The sequence below is a fragment of the Tauraco erythrolophus genome, chromosome 1 (genome assembly GCF_009769465.1).
Source record: "Tauraco erythrolophus isolate bTauEry1 chromosome 1, bTauEry1.pri, whole genome shotgun sequence".
NCBI lineage: Eukaryota > Metazoa > Chordata > Aves > Musophagiformes > Musophagidae > Tauraco > Tauraco erythrolophus.
Genome location: NC_141465.1, coordinates 9,139,402 through 9,159,362, shown reverse-complemented (window position 1 = coordinate 9,159,362; position 19,961 = coordinate 9,139,402). Strand labels below are relative to the sequence as shown.

General features: G+C 36.6%; 1 protein-coding gene across 6 annotated transcripts in view; it reads right to left on the bottom strand.

Moving 5' to 3' along the window:
- Positions 1 to 1,641: 1,641 nt before the first annotated feature.
- Positions 1,642 to 19,961, bottom strand: part of TBC1D23 (TBC1 domain family member 23) — a 38,277-nt gene continuing 19,957 nt past the window's right edge. For 2 of the 6 annotated variants that reach the window (XM_086617075.1, XM_086617038.1), the window contains 11 exons: positions 19,561 to 19,683; positions 18,442 to 18,534; positions 15,686 to 15,856; positions 15,435 to 15,477; positions 14,034 to 14,143; positions 13,228 to 13,370; positions 12,094 to 12,138; positions 8,936 to 9,024; positions 5,961 to 6,096; positions 4,582 to 4,776; positions 1,642 to 3,390 (listed from right to left, as the gene is read on the bottom strand). In XM_086617075.1, the coding sequence (XP_086473201.1) occupies positions 3,309 to 3,390; positions 4,582 to 4,776; positions 5,961 to 6,096; positions 8,936 to 9,024; positions 12,094 to 12,138; positions 13,228 to 13,370; positions 14,034 to 14,143; positions 15,435 to 15,477; positions 15,686 to 15,856; positions 18,442 to 18,534; positions 19,561 to 19,683 (1,230 nt within the window). In that variant the 3' untranslated portion in view covers positions 1,642 to 3,308. Of the gene's footprint in view, positions 3,391 to 4,581; positions 4,777 to 5,960; positions 6,097 to 8,017; positions 8,021 to 8,935; positions 9,025 to 12,093; positions 12,139 to 13,227; positions 13,371 to 14,033; positions 14,144 to 15,434; positions 15,478 to 15,685; positions 15,857 to 18,441; positions 18,535 to 19,560; positions 19,684 to 19,961 lie in introns of all 6 variants that reach the window. The other 4 variants (XM_086617059.1, XM_086617055.1, XM_086617046.1 and 1 more) reach the window with 3 other exon arrangements.

Below are 19,961 nucleotides of genomic sequence, written 5' to 3'. Positions count from 1 at the left end.
GGGGAAGAACACAAAACAAGAAAGAGAATAAGCAGGGAAGCAGTATCATCCCTTCCAGGCAAAAAGCACAGGCTAAAAATCCACTGTTTCCCATGGTTCAGAGAGATACAGTGTATTTTTCAAGTTTCAAACCCAAAAGATCTGAAAGCACTAAATACACCCAAAACAACAAGTTACACCCCATCATCCCCCTCCTTTCCCAAAAGGGAAAACTTTTCAGCCATTCAGTAGACTACTCCTATATTGAAAAAGGTTATTTAACAGCATCCAAAGTTTGAAACTTCACCCAAAATGCAGCTGGAAGGAATAGCTACAAGCACTGCCAAGACCCACATGTAAGGCCTAACAGGAACTAAGCTGAACGAACAGCAAGTCATCTTCACTTGCATCTGGAGAAGGCAATGTAAATAAAATTGCATCTCCACGGTCAAGAGTATTTTTGGTGGGTGAGACAGATAAAGATGATATTTCTGTACAAATTCTCACACAGATTGGAGTCGAGAGGAATTTTTGAGGCTGCTGAAGAGCCATCAGTAAGCACAGATGCACTGGTCCTGGCTACAAAACAAAAGGTAAGAGCTTCCATTTGGCAGGAAAGCTTACTCTGAGAAGAGTGTTTCTTTCCTTCTACAAACCTAAATTCGATCACCAAAATAAATAAAAATAAAACCCCCAGCAACGCAGCAGCTATCATCTTATATTCAACAATACAGACAGCAGTGCATGCAAAATAAAAGAAGAGCCTTCAAACCTCTGGCAAATACTTAAAAAAAAAAATTCCTTGAAGATGAAATTGACAGGAAGTAGCATACTGACTACTTTGATTTTTCTTTTCAAGAACTGCCACTCCAGTACTATAATTAGTAATTCTGCTTTGCAATACAAGTTTTGTAACAAACACACTACCTACAGATACATACCTACCCTAGGAGGCAAAAGAAGCCTTTAAATTGTGCGTAGAGATGCATAAACACCACTGAAATTATTCAGTTTGGACTGAGCTTTTTAAGATAAGGAGTCTGTTGATAATTTGCACATTGCCTTAAAAATTACAATTAATTGGCCTCTTCATGGCTTGGATTATACATTTCTACACAGAACAGATTTAAGAACAGACTCATTGTAGCTTTACTTACTGTAGATCTAAAAGGTCTGTATTTGTTGACCTCAGAGAAGCATATAAATTACCCACTGTTCATACCTCACACCCAAACACACCCGATTAACAACAGAGTGTACTTTTCACAATTCCTGCCACTCCCCCCCCAGCTAATAACTAGGCGAAATGTACGTGTTGTATCGTTTTGTCAACATTTTCGTAATAGAAATATATGATGCTGAGAAGTCTGGAATTTATGCAGAGACCCTTTCTGTAATTTGACCAATTTTTAACTCATTTTGACCTTTCTATGAAGGCTTAATATGGCTCACCCAAAAGTATTTAATGAAATTAGTCCAAGTCTGAACTCCAAAATACTTACATTAAGAAGTCACTGACAGCAGCTCCCTATGATGCATAATCAGCTTCTTCCACTCCAAAGATCAAATTCACTGCCGTTTACAAAATACCTTTTGGACAAACTGTTAAAGGATTTGGAGAATTCACACAGTATGCAACTAAATGCTTTCTGACAGAATGAGTTATGTTCAAATTGTACCAGTTTATTTACAACTGTAGTTTATAAACAGTAACACAAACGTCTTTACATGAAAAAAATCTCATTGCTGAAGTAGGCACAGAGTCAGAGACTCTTCAGGATATTTTCAGAAGGGAGAAGGAAGAGGAAAACGTAATACAACAGCTGCTGGGCAAAACTATAAATACATGAGCATTGGCCCAGGTGCAATTTCATGCAAATATCTTCAACAGTTCAAGTTCTATTGGTGTTTATTCGGATAGTAAGAAGAAAAGAAAAAAAAGGAATTAGTTCCTGAATTAAGGTGCCCTAGTTTGATTCCTAGTAAAATAACTTAGAATAACTGTTTTTTATAAAGGTCAGTTTAATTTATTTCTCCTTCTGATGATATACCAATTGACAGATTTTGATTCAAATACTCAGAAGACTTCACGTAGCAAAGATAATCCCTGTTACCTTTATTTCACAGTTCTCGGTAATTTCCACATGAGTCTACAAAGATGCGATGCCTTGGCTATAAGGCCATTCCTGTACCGAGATTTTTAACAAGAGAACCGTTCTTAGAGCAAGTGGAAAGCTGCTGACAAACAACGACACTGCTGTCATTTCTCAAACACTAATTTAGATGACGTTAGTTAAAAGAATATAAACAAATGCTTGAATCAATGAAAGCAACAGGTAATGAATACATTTATCACAGGTATACAGCACTTGGATCTCTTCACTTTATTTCTGTGTGTTAGTTTTCTTGCTGGACACACCTTCGATCAGCACACACTCACTTCTGTGCTGAACTGAAGGTTTTTTAAAGGTCTAATTATTATATTAGACATTTTTATTCTGAGGAGCAAGTTTTCAACTGTCATATTCGGTCATGAAGTATTAACTTCAATTTCAATGCACACATTCATCTGTACAAGAGAAACAGCCTCAACCCATGAAATGTAAAGTTTTGCATAACTAAAAAGTCCCAATCCTGTAGTAAAAGCTTATTGTGCACAGTTAATTTTGGTATTTAAAAAGACCCTTACCACCAATTCAAATTATTTAACCTAGTAGTGGATAAGACTTTTAAAAAAGTTATTTTTACAAATTGCTTGCATTTTTTTCCATTTATCTGCAGTCCAAGCTGGACTTAACCGTTTCTAATAAGAAGGAACCAGTATTTCTAAGATTTTTATCTGCTCTGCTCATAAACCTAAGTTTTTTAATCAGTTCCTGATAATACCCAGTAGGCAAAATCAAATTTATAGACTGTAGGCAATGGAGACGTTTTACTTTCAAGAGATAGTAGTTTAAAAATCACTGTTTTCAACTGCTTCTTGTATCTGGCAGTGCTTCATTCCTTTAATACACTTAATGTGAAGCCAGATGCATCTTTTCTTGCAAAGATGATCACTCACATTAAGGCTGTATTAAAAATGAAACAAACTGACCTTTATAAGAAACGTTTCTTCAAAACAACAAAAAATATAATAAAAAAAAATAAAATCCTGTTCAGAAATTGATAATAATTTACCCTATCTTAAGCCTGCTACTCAGGCACTCCCATCAGCAAACAGAAAAATTCTCTTAAGTTAGTATTCAGTTGGGAAACAGTCAGCTTGTGTCCACATACAGGATCTTGGTTACGTCTTCTTTATAAACTGTTCTCTACAAAGTCTTTAGTTATTAACTCTCCAAGGCATCCAATACTTTCATGATCTGTTGTTTTATGGCTTTGGTAGCATCACCTGCATTTGGAATCAAATACCTTAAAAAAGACATTAGAAAAAGCCATCATTAATTCACTATAAAATTTTTGAGTATCAATTCCATAATTGTTATTTTGATTTTTTCCTCTAGCACAAACTAGGAAGAAGGAGGAGGGAAATACATTAAAATGAAAAATTACTAGGAAAATAACATTTATTTCCTCTTTATACTATAAAATACTCTGTTTGTGAACTTAGAACTGTTGAGGAGTACTTCACACGTCATCCTGGAAAGGAGAAGTTCATAAATTGACAATGGTATAGATCAGGCAGTTCAAGGTAGTGCTGTCTGACTGATGCATGGCAGTCCTTGGTGTTTTGTTTGGTTTTTTTTTTTTTTTAATTGCTATAGATAGCTCTAGATCATTATTTATGATTCTCTCTCTTCTGGATTTGTTCCAGTCAACAAGATGGTGAACTAATTCAACAAGCAACAAAGTTCTCTGAAACATTTTAATTTGTACTTGTCTGACCTAGTTCCAAACTAATTTCATTCCAAGCAGCCAACAGGCGTAGAACAACTTCCCTAGTTAGCTAGGAAACTCATCTACTTCTTGTTAAAACAGAGCACCCACTGTTCACAGTTCTCCCCAAGGAAGAGGATGAGAAAATGTCCAACTGATATCAGCAAGTTTGTTTAAACAGTGCTATATCAGTGGGAAGAACCCCAACACACCCATCCCCCTCTGACTTCCCCCAGTCTTAAGCATGCAAATGCAGAGCATGGTAATATCCAACTTTCAGGAACCAGGTTTCAGGGGCTCAGAATTTTGAGGTTAGGCTTCTGGACTCCTTGCACAATACTCAGGAAGAGAAGATGTCTCAAAAAAAGTATCACAGAAGAAAGAGCACTCTCTTAAATCCCACTCTTCACAAATCCATACTTTAGGCTGCAGATAGTTGTTCAGTTCATTCTCATTTAAGACATACGATAAAAAGAAAGCAGTTGAACACATTCCATCCCCAACAACTGTTGTTGCAGACCATAGAGCCCCTCTCTGCTGGATCTTGTAAACTCTCCTCATTCTCCTGGCAGATCTTTTTTCTAGTTCACATCTGAACTATCTATTCCTAAATAAAAACTATTAGCTTTGAACTCAATTCTGGGAATTACAGCATGCTCCTGATTTCCAGTTGACAGCATTCTGTATATCATTACTACTTACATCTCTGCTACTGAGATGGCTTACCTTTCAACTGCCAAAATTTCTATGCCTGAAGTATTGCTATTTCCATATTTAAAGGTGATCAGTTCTGGGTGTTTCTTCTTGGATGTGATTTTGACTACAGAGTTGAGTGCCTGTCGAGACTGTATGTAAGCCAGTCCCTTTCGCGATGGAATCTCTCTCAAACAGTACATATGAGTTGCTGTTACTAGGAGATGACTTGAAGAAAAAGAAAAATACAGATTAAATTTGCTAATGAACAAAGCAACATCTATTTAGAAAGCTAAATTCTTCCGATAAGCTACACGGAGAGAGTTAGATAAAACAGTTCCCAGATCTAAGAAACAGTTAGAATCTATCATTTAGAAAGGTTTACAAAATACTTCAGATTTTCCTTGAGTATTGTATCATAGCCATTTTTGTAAACAAGCATGGCATCCTCAACAGCATACAAAACCAGAGTGAGCAGTTAACATCATCACCTCAACACAACAGCCATGAGTGCTAGCAAGAAAGATCACAACCGCCAGTAATGTGTCAAGCCACGCACAGAGTAGCGAAAATGCCTCCAGCCTCTCTCTTTCATCCTTCAGTCATACCCCAACCCCATCCCTCCATCTATAGAACAGCAACTCTACACGCAGAGCATCAGACCTAAGTTGAAAGGACGTGCTGGCACTCCATGATTGCCAATCACTGTACAAGCACTAACATGGAGACGCTGATCTGCCAGCTCAGTTCAAGACCCGCTTTTGCCTTCTTCATGGAAGGAATACCTGTTCAACTAGTGGTGAGAACACACTAATCGAGCTCCTGCTCAGTTTGAGAAATCATACTGACAGATTGCTAAGCATACACCGCATAAAATAAATCTAATGGGAAAATAAAATTAATAATAAATGACAAGAACAGACCATGATGCAAGAGAAAGCCTATGATAACCTTCCATTATACAGATTCAACAGGATTTGTACTCTTTGGGGACGTCAAAACACAGCAAGCATCATGTTCTGCTCTTATAGGGTTAACAAGGTTACTGAATCTTATGGGCAAGATGGGTGTGTAGTACAAGACACAGAGACAAGTAGACAAAAAAAAACCCACCGAGCCACAGGTACTTGGGTCTACCTGGTCTCAAAAACTAAGCCCATGTATACTGAGAATATATGCCTTACTATCCTGTTTTGCAAAGCAAAGCTTCATACTAGGTCCTTCACATAACTACCGTTCTAGAACATCGCAAATACAAGAATGCAAATACAGTGGTAACATTTTGTTCTAGGTTGTTTCGCGTCTTCATTTCCTACTTCAATATCAAGAATAACTTAGTTGTCCTTTTTTATTTTTTTTTTTTTAAATGTGTATCAAAGACATTTTCTTTAAGCTTAGGACTAATTCAGTACCTGGGAAACATATGTCCATTTTCTTTTACTTCATTACAGGGGAAGTTATACTTCACATCAGGTTTATTTATCCATGTTTGGATGTTGACAACCTCTTTTCGATCATCATCTGACATTGAGGAGCTATCAATTTCATCTATTTGAAGGGAGGAGGTAAAAAATAAAAAAAAATAATAAAAAAATTTTCACACACATCAAACAACTTCTCAACTCACTTAAACCTATAGTAGCTACACTGGTTCAAACCAAGGTCCACCTAGCCATAAACAATTGTTCAGAGGGAAGAAAGAAAAAGGTATGCATATCTGATATTTCTCTTTTAATTTTCTCTCAGCAGACAACTATTTTAGCTCAGGGGATTTATTAGGCTCGTCTGATTTGTCCATTCAATAATTTTTAATAGATCTCTTTAACACGGGCTTGTCCAGACTTTCCTTGAAGCCATATAAACTTTTTGCATCTACAACACCAGTATCTTTTGGCAAGGAGTACCAAAACATGGCAACTACATTCCAGGAAAGCCTTCACTTATGGCTTCTAGTTTCTTGTACAAGAAGAAATAAACATCTGCTGATCCATTTACAGGCCAGGCATTATTTTTGTGGGCCACTTTTCCTCCCTTAAATTGCCTATTTCACATAAAAAAAGCTTTAATATTTAATTATGCCTATTGTGAAAGCCGTTACACATCTCTCCTCACCCTTCTTATTCCTTTCTAGACCATCTGCTGTTCAAACATATTGTTTCTGAGGTAGAGGATCAAGACACACAATATTCAATGTGTGGGTGAACCATATGTTTACACAGTGATATAATGACCTCTGGTTTATTCTCTGTTCCTTTCCTTATAATTCCTAGAATTTGATTTGCTTTTCTGACTGCTAACGAGCACTTACTTATTATAAACCTACTGCTCCTGAACAGTCAAATCAGTCTACTGTTTTGTAACTGAAACTAGAACCGTTTTTTTCCATGTCTTTCTCATCTAACATTAATTCATACTGAATTTCATGTGCCATTTTATTGCCCAGTCACTCAGACTAGCAAAAGACTCCTTCAATTCTTCAGTCTCTCCTGACTACCTTGAATAATCTTGCATCCTTAGCAAAAATTGTTATCTTTGGATTCACCTCCTTTTCTAAGGACACTTAAGAATATACTCAAAACCGAAATTTTCATCACAGACCTCTGAAACACCTGGACCTCCTGCAAGTGTTATCATTTAGTTTCAAAATACTAGTTTTTATGTTTAAGTATGGTGATTATGTTTACATAGCAATTTTGATGCTACATTAGAACGATTTAAGCAATCTAGTTATCTAAAACAATAAACTATATTAAATCCATAGAAATTACTCCCAGAAATAACTTCCAAGGACACCTCTCTAAAGCATCTTTTTCAGAGCTAGTTTTCTACGCTTTGTTAAACTATTTATTTCAAAGCAATTCAGAATTATAGTCACACTTTTGAAAAGGTTTTCACTGAAAAAAAAACCCCAAAACATTACGAGATTGAAAGGAATGGAACGAAATCCATCCTCATTTCACAGAATCACAGAATGGTTGAGGATGGAAGGGACCTCTGAAGGTCATGGGGCCCAACTCTCCTACTCAAGCAGGGCCACCTAGAGCAGGTTGCAATTTTAGCTGATGGCAATTGTTGACTAGAAAAAAACTCCTCCACTAAAACTTCGTAAAAACAATTATACAGAACCAAGTTCACTTTTTGCACTTTTCTGTACCAAAATAATACATATTTCACTTCATATGTGTTGGCTTAGCTTATTCAAATAATTGCAGTGATTCTGCTTACTTATTAAGTCTCATAGTGCTTTTAAAAGCAAATGTAAATAGAAATTAGCAAACAATTATTACTGAAAACATGTTCTAGACAATTCGTCTTTGAGGACCCAGTTTTCTGAAACATGTAGACTTTGCTAAACACTATTATGGATGCTCAAAGAACCATGAAAACTTAATTACATGGCATTTGGAGAAGTATCTTGTTAGCGTTAAAGCTTCTGTCTGATAGTTTCGTTTTGCAGACAAACAATGACCAACTGTTTGTCATCAATCTTATTTAAACAACTCCAGATTCTACGAATCTCTTTCCTTAAGCTTCCTAAATGATTTCCTTTGCAGGTCAAAGATTCTTAGTCTAGTTATTTACTTCTCACATGGAAGCTAAGTATGCCTTTTGGTCACGGAACAGCTACTTGTGAGATGAGGATGGCTGGGAGTGAGCTAACACTACCAGAACAAAACCAGGACAGCAGGTCTGCAGCATTATAACGTTAGCACTGGTCTGAAAAAAAAAAACCACAACCAACCACCTTTGTGAAAAGTGTGGTGTTACAGTTTTGCCTGCAATTTCAACTAGATAAAAGAATAAATAAAAACTGCATGTTTTTTTCTACAGCATTCTACACATGTCGAGAGATGAATCAATTATTAATAAATTTGATGCTAAAAAGCAAAGTCCGAAGCACTAGCCATCTTAAGTCTAGCTCCAACTATATTTTCAGAAATTCAGATCGTTATACTAATTGCCAATACTAGAAATTCAACCTGAGATCTATCAAACTAGGTCCTTCACGTTTTGCTTACTCTTGTGAGTAACAGAGGTACATTTGCAGGTTTACATGTGCAAGACCGCGCAGAAAAACAGATCTTTACTACAGAAATAATCAGTGAACCCACGCAAGCCACTAAACCCATCTATTTCCATTTCTTCCTGTTGGCTGTTCGGTGCCTGCTGCAAATTCTTTTTTATTTAGTCTGCTACTATGTATTTGAAGAGGGTGTTTCTTTCTTGGCTGGTCCTAGGTACTACCACAACAAACACAATCAATAATAATAGTTAGAAAAACGTCATGTTGCAAAACAAAGACATAAAATACACTCTTATGATTTAGCCAAACAGTAATTTTGTCTAAATAAGCTAATCTAGGTAAGAGGAAAATCTTCTACTGTACCAGTATCGTATTCTTCTTCATCTCCGATGCTGAATACTGGTTTCACACCACGGTAGGGTTTTCCTACTCTGTCACTGCTGCTGACATGTCTGTTGGCAATGAAAAGGGCAGGAGAGGACATGGGACAGGAGAAGAAAAGTAATTTTCAAACTGATGGTAAGACTCCTACAATAACATATTAGCAAAATGTAAACACAGCTGTGCAACTGAGAAGGACAAGAGGATTTCATCAAGCTGCCTGCAAGGATGCTGTGACCGACCCATCGAGCAATTTGGTTAGTGAAAGCATATATTTCAGTTACTTGGCAAGGCTGGCTGTTGTAACAAATAAAGTGAAAAGAAACACTACTTGGTTTGAAAAAGAACTTCTGGTCACCTTCTCAAATGACAAAATGCATTAGAGACCTGAAAACTGACAACATGCTATGAAGTCTCTAGCACGAAAATGAAAATATTTCTGGACAGTCAGGTCAGCTTTACAAGGATGCCAAATTAGGATGGAGGAAAAAAACCAAACTATTAACTAACACGGCTGGAAGCTCATTTTTGTAGTCAATTCCTCAAAAGGTAACAAAATAACTTTAGCACTTCAAAGTGGGGTTATTATAAACCACCCACTGTAGTGTGAACTCTGCCTTCCTGTCCATTACTTTCTCCAGAATGAGCCAAATCCTGAAATCTTTGGTCAGGCAATTCCTACTGCTAAAATCCCAGCATCACTGGGATTTCTGCATAGATATAGAGCTCAAAAATCACATTTAAATCTATTTCTACAGATCATATTAAATGACACAAACACACGACTGAGCCTTGTTTGACAGTAACAGTTGCAAATCCTGAGGTATTTTAAAGCTCCGAGCGCTGTGATTACATGGTCGCAGCTGTCATCTTAAAAGTTCTGGCCCTCAACTGCTGAGGATGCCTGAAATATATGAGAAAATCTAAAGGTTCAGAAAGCCACAGATCAGGTAATTTCTGAACAAAATAAGCAGTTCATGATTTTAGCCTTTAGAACTGGCAACATGTAGTAGTTTAAAAAAAAAAAAACAAACAAAATGAAATTAAAACATGCCTGTCCCTTTTCCCCATTTCAATTTCTATAACCTCCCTCCCCATAACGTGTATTCATATTTCCTATGAACTATAAGCCCTGGTTCCTGCTTTAAGTATATTCACCAATTCCAGTTTACTTGCTACTGTAGAACCAAGTTGGAGAAGCAATCTCTTTAGTAACACACAAATGAATGCTTGTACTTATGTACACCTGAAAGCATATTTGAAAGTTGAAAAAGAAACCTACATTTTCTGTGGCTAAATTTTACTAATGTGGACAAAACAAGGAAATGTTTAACAGGGGAAAAAAAAAAAACCAAAACCAGAAATGTATTCTGAAGTGAAACAAAAAACCAACACACAAACCCATGCTCATTAGTGTGTAAGGCAATAAGCATCAATGACACTGACAATTCAAGAGGGCAGTGCTTCTATAGGGAGGCTTTCGTAAATATGCTTCAGTAATACATAACCAATTGAGTAAGAAGCAGCACGTTTAAGTAGAGTCAAATTGAACTACACAGAGAGGATTTAAGAGAAGATCTCATTGGTGTTTACAGATCAAAGTTAGTTAAGACAAGAGAAAGTAAAAAGCTACTTACAAAAACCTGTTAACATCTTAAACTAGAAAGGGATTTCCTTTAACCTGTTTGCATGGAAGGCCATCATTACATTGTTACCAACTGAATGCAATTCTCTTTACTGGCAAACTTGCAAAATGAAATACATTGGTGATAAACACAAAGTGGATCTAACTGAATGGATGGGAATCACAGAATCACAGGCCATTCCAGGCTTTTAAGAGCTGCAAATTTAAGAGAACGGTCTAGCGATCCATAGTGTGAGCAAATTTATCATTGCACCTTCTCAGTGAAACAAGATAAGCAATATTAGTGAAAGGAGCAAGTAAAATAACCAAAGTATGATCTCAATATATCAAAACTTCTTGGTTACAAATACAGATTCAAGTGTCTTTCAGTTATCAAACACAGTTGCCAAGTGGTTTAATTTGGAATTTTAACACTTTCTTAACATATTCTAAAACATGATCAACAAAACATGGGGAGAAATCCCCATGATCTTTAGGATTTCTAAATTAACAAAGTATATTACGTTCTATTTGGATATTCCCACTTTTTTTTTATTTAAAAGAATACTTGTTTTGCTCACACAACACTATTCTGTAATACTTACAGATGAATCCTATCTCAAATTATGTGCAAACTACTTGAAAGAATAATTGGTCAAAAAACCTTGAAAATCCAAACTTCATTTAAAACCTTCATTAATTTTTCCAGCACCTATCATGCTTTTCAGTCTGAGTCAAAAGCTATAACAGAGTTCCTAAAGTATAACCAAAGTTCCAAAGTGATTATGCATAAGCTGTCTTTCATTTATCACACGTAATTTTACATAACCTCTATTTACAATTTTTTATTTTTGAAATAATTATAAGGCAATAAATCTGAGACAAATGTGAAGGGACTCACATTTGTGTGAAATGGAGGAGTTACGTGAAAAAGATGAGGGAGAGTTGCAAGGCATATTTACTAATTAACTCAGTATTTTTCTCTTCCCAGTAATGAGCAACTCTGGTTCTATGTTCTATCACTATGTGATAAGAAGCATAAAAATTCCAGGTTTCCAGACAGAAATATGTCTGGTTTCCTTATTACATCCAAACTCTCACGAGGCTTTACGAACAGTTTATAACAAGTCCTTTTCACAGTTATAGTGAAGCCTTGTTAAAACCTTAAGCCATAATTTGTTCAGTAATTGCTCCTGGTGTCTTTCACTACTACAACTCACTAATAAAACGTATATAGCAAACGACAAGTAAAAAAAAATTCCATAAAAAGCAATAGTAAGGAGAACAGAAACAACAAAGCAGAAACTAAGAGAAGAAAGCACTGCCAATACATCCTTTTTCTTCCTCTAGTCCTCTGACCAGTACTTGTACAAACCAATAGCTATTCAGACCCCCTAAATTAATATAGAAATACGTGAGCAATTTTGTCAGTGTAACCAATGCTTACAAATATTGTGATGCCATGCTCAATACAACAAAGGTGGTTTTAGTCAGACTGCTTAATTATCAAGCTTACCGCTCCAGGCTTGCTCTGTCTGGCCAGGGAATATTGAAAGGTATTCTATAGTACATTGGGGCAGAGGACAGAACAAAAGAATTAAAAAAAAGTTTAAAAGAAAAAAATCTAGATAAATAATTGAAATGCTTTATATTGGCAATGTATCTTCTTCAAGGAGGATGCTTATAAACAAAAGCAATGCTTCATGACAGCTAGCCACAAGGTAGAGAAGTATTTGTAAAAATTTTACTTAAGGATGCATTTTGCATGCTATGTTGGCTTACGCATAGTATAAGCCTTACCTGAATTCTTCACGCAACAGAAGCTACTACCAACTGCTATTTAAGAATTTTTTGCCTCTAATTGTGAAATAATAATTAAAAAAAATCGTTTTCCAACACAAAAAGAAGCAACAATCTGTACCTTTTCATTAGGTATGAGACTACTAAGAACTACTGTTCCTTTGTTTGATAGCTGGATTTAAAATACATGCCAAACACTAGGTCTGTAAGATTCTTCAATACCAATGTCTTAGCAACCTACGACTCCAAATGCTGCATTTTAAAGAACTTTAAAACAGGCTATTCAGTTAAAGCTTTGACAGATGAAAGCTGTTATTCTTTTGTCTAGTTAGGTAAGTATTTGGAATGACAACTTCCAACTTTTAAAGCATCTTTTAACATGTTTGCACATTCTCTTTCCCAGCTCTACTTGAAGATATAAAAGCTGAACAAGAGCAGATTCTGGGTCTGAAAAGCAGCTTTACATCAGGACTCGGAAAAAAATAAAAATAAAAATCAAGATCTTCGAAAAAGTTAACCTCAACTTGACAAGAAGGGGCAGTAAACCAACCAAAACAGAACAAAACCAACCAAACAAAATCCCATTCAGAATCCTGTAATTCACCCATTCCGTGAGAGTCACAATGGAGAGGAACGGAAAGGCTCACACTGGCCTTGCAATACTAAGGCAGCAGAGTAGGGTTGCTATGTCTTGATAAATTGCAAGGAGGGGAGAAGTAGGAAAACTAAAAGCTGAAACTGGAAGATAACTTTTTTCCTAATTAGCACAATCTTCACATTTACAAAATAGCCACCCAAAATGGGAAGTCATTCCTCACTGCGAATTCGCAGTGAGATATAAATGACATACCTGTCCACCGGAGTAGATGTGTTTTCAATAAAACTAATAACTTTTTCTTTCACATTCACAGATTTAGTCTTCAAAGCAACGGTCATTTTATTCACCAGTGACTTCACTCCCTTTCCATCACTTGAACCATTAGGAGAATCACCCTGTAAAAGTAACTCCTCTCAGATTATTAATATAAAAGTAATGTTATTTCATCTCTATAGTTTGTTAAGAAAGGACATGGACTACAAATTAATGATCTATTTTTTGGTACTCAGTAGAACATTAATTACAGCATGAAGTATTTTTTCAGAGTGCTATCAAATGACATGTGTCTGAGATAAAGATGATCCAATAAAGAAAGCAAGTTTAACAAACCTTATTGAGCACTCTGCTACTCTTTACTGAGAGGAAGGAATTTATTAATGACAAATTGTATCCAAATTAAAAGCCAAAGTCTACATACAACATACCAGCTGTAGAAAACAGACAATTTTGAGCTTTCCCATAAAACTGTATGCCAGTTTTATAGTAATTTATTCCCAGAGTGAAGAAGAGTCAGGAAAAGAATTATCCATTACATATATTCTGCTGGAGAATGACTACAGCAAGTTTTTCTCTACAAGCTTTTCCTCTCAAGAGAATAAAAATGTTCAGGTTGCCTCCAACTAGACAGTGAATATAGTTTGAAATTAAACACACAACTGAAAACAATAATGACTGGCAATAATGCATTTTATAGAACAGAAAAAGGAATGCAAAGAAAAAAAATCAGTACACCTGGTGTTCCCATTCCACTATATCACTTGAGCTTAAAATTAACTTACATCAACAGAAGAGTTTATGCTACTTCTTGAACCTGAGGTACTAGCAATCCAGTGACCATATCCATTTTCTGGTCCTTCCACATTGATATCTGCTAAGTGCTGCTGGAGGGCTGTTAAAAGGCCATTAATACATGTTCAGACTAAACTGGAATTAGTCTGTTGACGAAAATACTGTATAACCAAGACTAATAAGTACCAATTTTTGCTCCACATGATTTAATATAACAGATAAACTCAGATACTGCTATAACCATCTCTGGCTTTTCTTTCAGTAGTACAATGGCATTAGATAATATTTATTTTAGTAAAGAAAACAGTTAAAATACGACAGCAACTAAAAATCAATCACTGCTTTGATCCTACAGATAGCTGTTATGACACTGCACGTATTGATGAGCAATGCCTCTATAATCATATTGTAGCACAGATCTCTCCACTGTTCTAGAGCCTGATTGATTCCAGCAACATGAACTGCAGAATTATGAACTGATGATTTAAGAAAAATACAACAATTAGTAGCAATTATGAAGCAGCATGTTCATACGGATCTGCAGTCTACAGAGACTGAACAACAAGAACAGTAAGTCAGAAGAAAGAGAGAATTCCCCACTTCCTGTATTTATTTTTCACCATTCAGAAATGTGGGTAAGCCATAACAGTTAACCACAAACATGCAAGTGCACAGCGGTGACTTATATAAAACAAAAACCTGACAAATGAGATCTATTTGCTACTCATTTATTTCATAGATTTCATAGATTTCTAGGTTGGAAAAGACCTCAGAGATCATTGAGTCCAACCGTCCCTAATCCCCATTAAACCATATCCTCAAGTAGTTCATCCACCCTTTTCTTAAACACAGCCAGAGATGGGGACTCAACCACCTCCCTGGGCAGCCTGTTCCAGTGGCTGACAACCCTTTCAGAGAAGAAATACTTCCTAACATCCAACCTGAACCTCCCCTGACTAAGCTTGTACCCATTTCCTCTTGTTCTATCTCCCATCACTAATGTAAAGAGCCCTTCCCCCACCTCCCCACCATCTTTTCTCAAGTATTTGTAGGCTGTAATCAGGTCTCCCCTCAGCCTCCTCTTCTCCAGGCTAAACAGCCCCAACTCCCTCAGCCGCTCCTCATAAGTTTTATTTTCCAGCCCCTTGACCAGTTTAGTCGCCCTTCTCTGGACTCGCTCCAGGAGCTCAATATCTCTCTTAAAGCGAGGGGCCCAAAACTGGACACAATATTCCAGGTGCGTCCTCACCAGTGCCGAGTACAGGGGCAGGATCACTTCCCTGTTTAGAAAGGGAAAATTTAGCTGATTTCTAGCCAAAGTCTAATAAAAATATCAACAGTGTTAAGATAATAAGCTTTCTCAAGTCAAATTTCATTATTAATAAGCTTACCCATAAATCCTCCTTTGGCAATGCTTACATACTCCTTATTTTTCTGCAACAGAAAAGACACTTTGGGTTGAAGCAAAAATCTGTGGAATGAGTTTTGCAAGCAGGGTAACAAAACATGGGTTAATTTCACAAAAACCGTAAACTCAATGCAAAAAACAGTTAGGATTTTAAGGGGAAAATATTTTGCCATTTAGCATAAATGCAGACACACTTTATTTCAGCTATTGAAATCAACAGCAATTTAACTGTACCTGTAAAAAGTGTGCTAGCACCATGTTCATATACATATCTTCTTCCTCCCTGCCACTTCCCATGAAGCAGAGATGTTCCCCACCAGCTACGGAGCCAGACTCAATAGATTGCTTTTGTGCTTCTAATAGGGATTTTACAGACTGTGCAAATTCTGATGGGTTTTGAAGCATCTGTGGAACAAACAAACCAACCAAAAGTGCTGTTTGACACCAATGTACCGTAACACAACTTGTGAAAAGATACAAACTCCGAAAGTGGTTACAATTTGTTGAGCACAAACAAGGCAACATCAGCACTGTACAAGACACACACACAAAAAAGACAGCCTGACCCACAACTCATATTATGTAAAGAACACCGAGAATGGTCCTTTTCTTCCTCACTCCACTTTGCTCTCACCAAGAAAGAAATGAAGCTAACGTTTGTTAGTTTAATTTTGCAGACACCAAATGATAGTGGAAAAAGTCTTTCATGTTGCATTAAGCAGGCAATATGGCAGAGGGACTGATTTCCATATTTACATATGCTTGAGCACAACATGTTCAAACTTTGCAGGTTCAAAACCCTTTAAAAAACTTAGAATTTCTAGGTGCCAGTAAAGTCCTCCTCTTATTGTTTCCTTCTTAAGCTTTTTCTCATTTACTTACGAAGATCTGGAAAAATATTTACAATCAGGATACAAGGAGATACCTAGGATTCTTAGCACTCTCAAGAAGTTAAGGCTGTAGTCTCCTGAAGGCTGATTATGCAAGCAAAAACAATGAGCTGCTATATGAAAGAGATGGAGAAACAAACACTTTCTAAATACAGCTGAAATTTTAACCTGCTCTGGTGGGGAAGGCACTTTTTAAATTAATAAGGAAATACTGACCTGCAACTGGACTCGGGGAGGGAAGAGGGGCTGGAATTCTCATTATCTATACCCTTTGAACCGGATTAAATGACAAAGTAAAAAGTAACAAGTACACAACCTAGCCATCAGTAAGTCAACCTGAACTTTAACTGGGGTTTTCCTAGAGCCAAATGGTGCTGCTTTATTCCATAGGTGCTAAATCTCACTACTTCCTCTATCTAAGATTACCTATAAGTGAGATGGATTCCAAAGTGCTTTGCCCACTGCCTTACCTTAAAGTACATAGTGTGTACTTTGCACATACAAGCATATAAAAAGCACTGAGGTTCCACTAATAGCTTTCGTCCCAAAGATTATTCCCTACAACGTTTTCCTGGCATTAAACTTCTAAAACCAGAGATGAACCTGGTGACATTCATCCAGTATGGCTCACGAAGGATCCTAACCATACCAACTGACACATCCTGCAGAAGTTAATTCCAGTATGTAATTTAAATACATATGAACTAATCACATCTAATTTAATAATTGTATTTGTGAACTTCTTTTTCAAATAGGTCTTTAAACTATTTAATAATTTGTAATGCTTATTTCTACTTTATTGAATATATTGTTCAATTAAGGCTAGCAGAAGGACACCCACATTCCATGGGAAAGTTTTTTCCTGAATAATTTTTGATCTAGGTTAAAATCCAGAATGCTGTATCATAGAATTGTTTAGGTTGGAAGAGACCTTGAAGATCATCGAGTCCAACCATAAACCTAACACTGCCAACTCTCCACCACTAAGCTATTTTCCTAAGTGCCACGTCTGCAAGTCTTTCAAACACCTCCAGAGATGGTGACTCAACCACTTCCCTGGGCAGCCAGTTTCAGTGCTTGACAATCCTTTCAGTGAAGAAATTTTTCCTAACATCCAGTCTAAACCTCCCCTGGTGCAACTTAAGGCCACTTCCTCTTGTCCTGTCGCTTGCTACTTGGGAGAAGAGACCGACACCCACGTCCCTACAACCTCCTTTTGGGCAGTTACAGAGAGCGATAAGATCTCCCATCAGCCTCCTTTTCTCTCCTATATAATTATACCTGTGCAATAATACTGAATAACACATCATTCCAGTTAGAGAGGTAAAGATAATAGATGCAGGACTGAGCTTCTTAACAAGAAAGATAAAGTCTTTTATGGGTTATATATATATAGAAATCATTCCATGCAGCATCCATAGACTGCTTGAAGTTAAATAGTAGAGTGCTGCTAGCAGTGAAGAATACACTGTCAGCCAGCTGAAGCATAAGTGACTTGAAGAAAAAAGGACAGAGAAAAACATGATCAAATGTTCAGTTCAGAATTGATAACCAAATGAAAACTACAGCAAAATCTTTAATGAAGTAATTAGTCTGTAGTACATCTCAGTCTCAAAATTAATGCACTTCCTCTCTCATACTCTAGTGCAAAAACTTTTAATGAGCAATCAAATCCTTTTCAAGACATATGCTCCTTACAAGCAGGCTGTAGTAAGCTTGGCAGGGGGGGTGGGGAGGCCAAAGCTACTTGTTAAAATTAACAACACCTTTCATTAGAAATTGTGATGCTAAAAAGAGATTTTTCCTCCGAGCAATGTCTAGCCTTTAGCCTGTAGGGGTTTCCAGTTCTAAGCAAACAACAGGAAGTCTGGAATCCCAAATTATAATGTCATTAAGGACTAAACTCCTCAGTAAAATGATGGTTCTACCAATCTCCTTTAGAGAAGCTAAGTTTTGAAACCTCATCACATAGCTAGACACTGCAGTCCACAGACTAGAGCCTAAACTAAGGATAATTTATTTTTCAAGACAGATGTTTCTCTCTCCTTCTAATTAACTTCGGATTCAAAAATCAGTAAAGAAACAAAAAAGCATACGAACCAAATCCGAGTCTAAATGAAACGCTGTTGATAAATGCCCAGCATTATATTGCTCTGCAGGACGACAATCCACTACAAAGAACCTTACTCCTTCCTGAAAAAGAAATATTTTGCCCATTACAAAATTTTAAAATTGTGTAATTATTGCTGGGAAAGTACATAATTCAATTATATTTTAATATTAATTCTAGTACTACATGAACCCTTCAAAGAGGCTAACAGCTATCGGAAAATCCTATTAATTTGATTAATCTGAACTTCCACAGCTACCAGACCACCAACATTATTCTAACAGTGATTTCCCATTAATGCATCAGCTCGTGTATCAGAAAGGATCACCCAATTGCAATACACACAGTGCAACTATTTCACCTCTATGAGAAGAAATATAGTGGGTATGAGGACAAACATCAACAAGGTATCAGAAGAGACCACTTTGAAGTCTCGGAAATCCAACAGTCCATCACTACTGAGAACAGCACATAAGGACAGCTTTACTTCCCACTGACTTAAAATGGGAGATAAACAGATGCTTAACTTTACTTGGACTAGGAAAAAAAAGAATGCATGATGAAACTGGGGCCTGGAAATGGCTACAAAAAGCCATTTTTGTAGTCAACAAGAAACAATCTAGCTACACTATTATTCATAGAGAATTTAAGACCGATATAAGTGAAGTCCTTGCATCTAAGTATGTCTGCAATTAACTACTACAGAAATAGCTTGAATCAATTTTTTTTGTGGTTGTTTAAACCTTTCATTGACAGAAGTCAGATATTTCATAATGGCATTCTTCTCAATGGTTTTAGATTTTCCTCTATAATAACTACATTTGGAAATGAATTCAAATTAGTGAGATATTACTTCAAGCTCCCACTCCTCAGATTCAAATGAGCTGTATCAAGCTCCCCTGTGCTGTAGTTCTAGTTGCTACAGCACAAACACAGATCATTTACAAGGGAGACAATTTCAAGACAAGAATACTTTTTTCCTGAAATAGCAAATATTCACCTGTGTTGATAGTACTTAAAAATACTTGTAATAGACAAAATAGTAAGTGATTCTTTTCCTTTTCTACAAAATGGGGGGGGGGAAAAAAAGAGTAATTCAGTATACTGACTCCTTGTTGCTGATTTGCTTGAAGAATCTCAGACACAGAAACTGCTAGACAGAGAGCCTGGCTCAAGTCTGTGTCATCATCCTTGAGGCCCAGCAAGCTGCTGCCAAAAAGACTGTGGTTGTCCTAATAAGGCAAGAGGAGAAAAAAAAAAATCTAACTGAAGCTATTGTCTTTAGATGCAAAGGCTTAAAGTAAAACTATATCCACCATGTCACAAACATTAAGCTCGAAACACACATATCTTGTCCACATAGTCATCAAATTTTTGATCAATAGAAATTCTTTCTGAAAATCATGGCAAGGCCTGAACTTCCATTACAAACACACTTGTTCACCACTCTGACCATGCCAACATGATGAAATACCTCTGTTTTTTGTTTTTAGTTCCCCACTCTGACCAT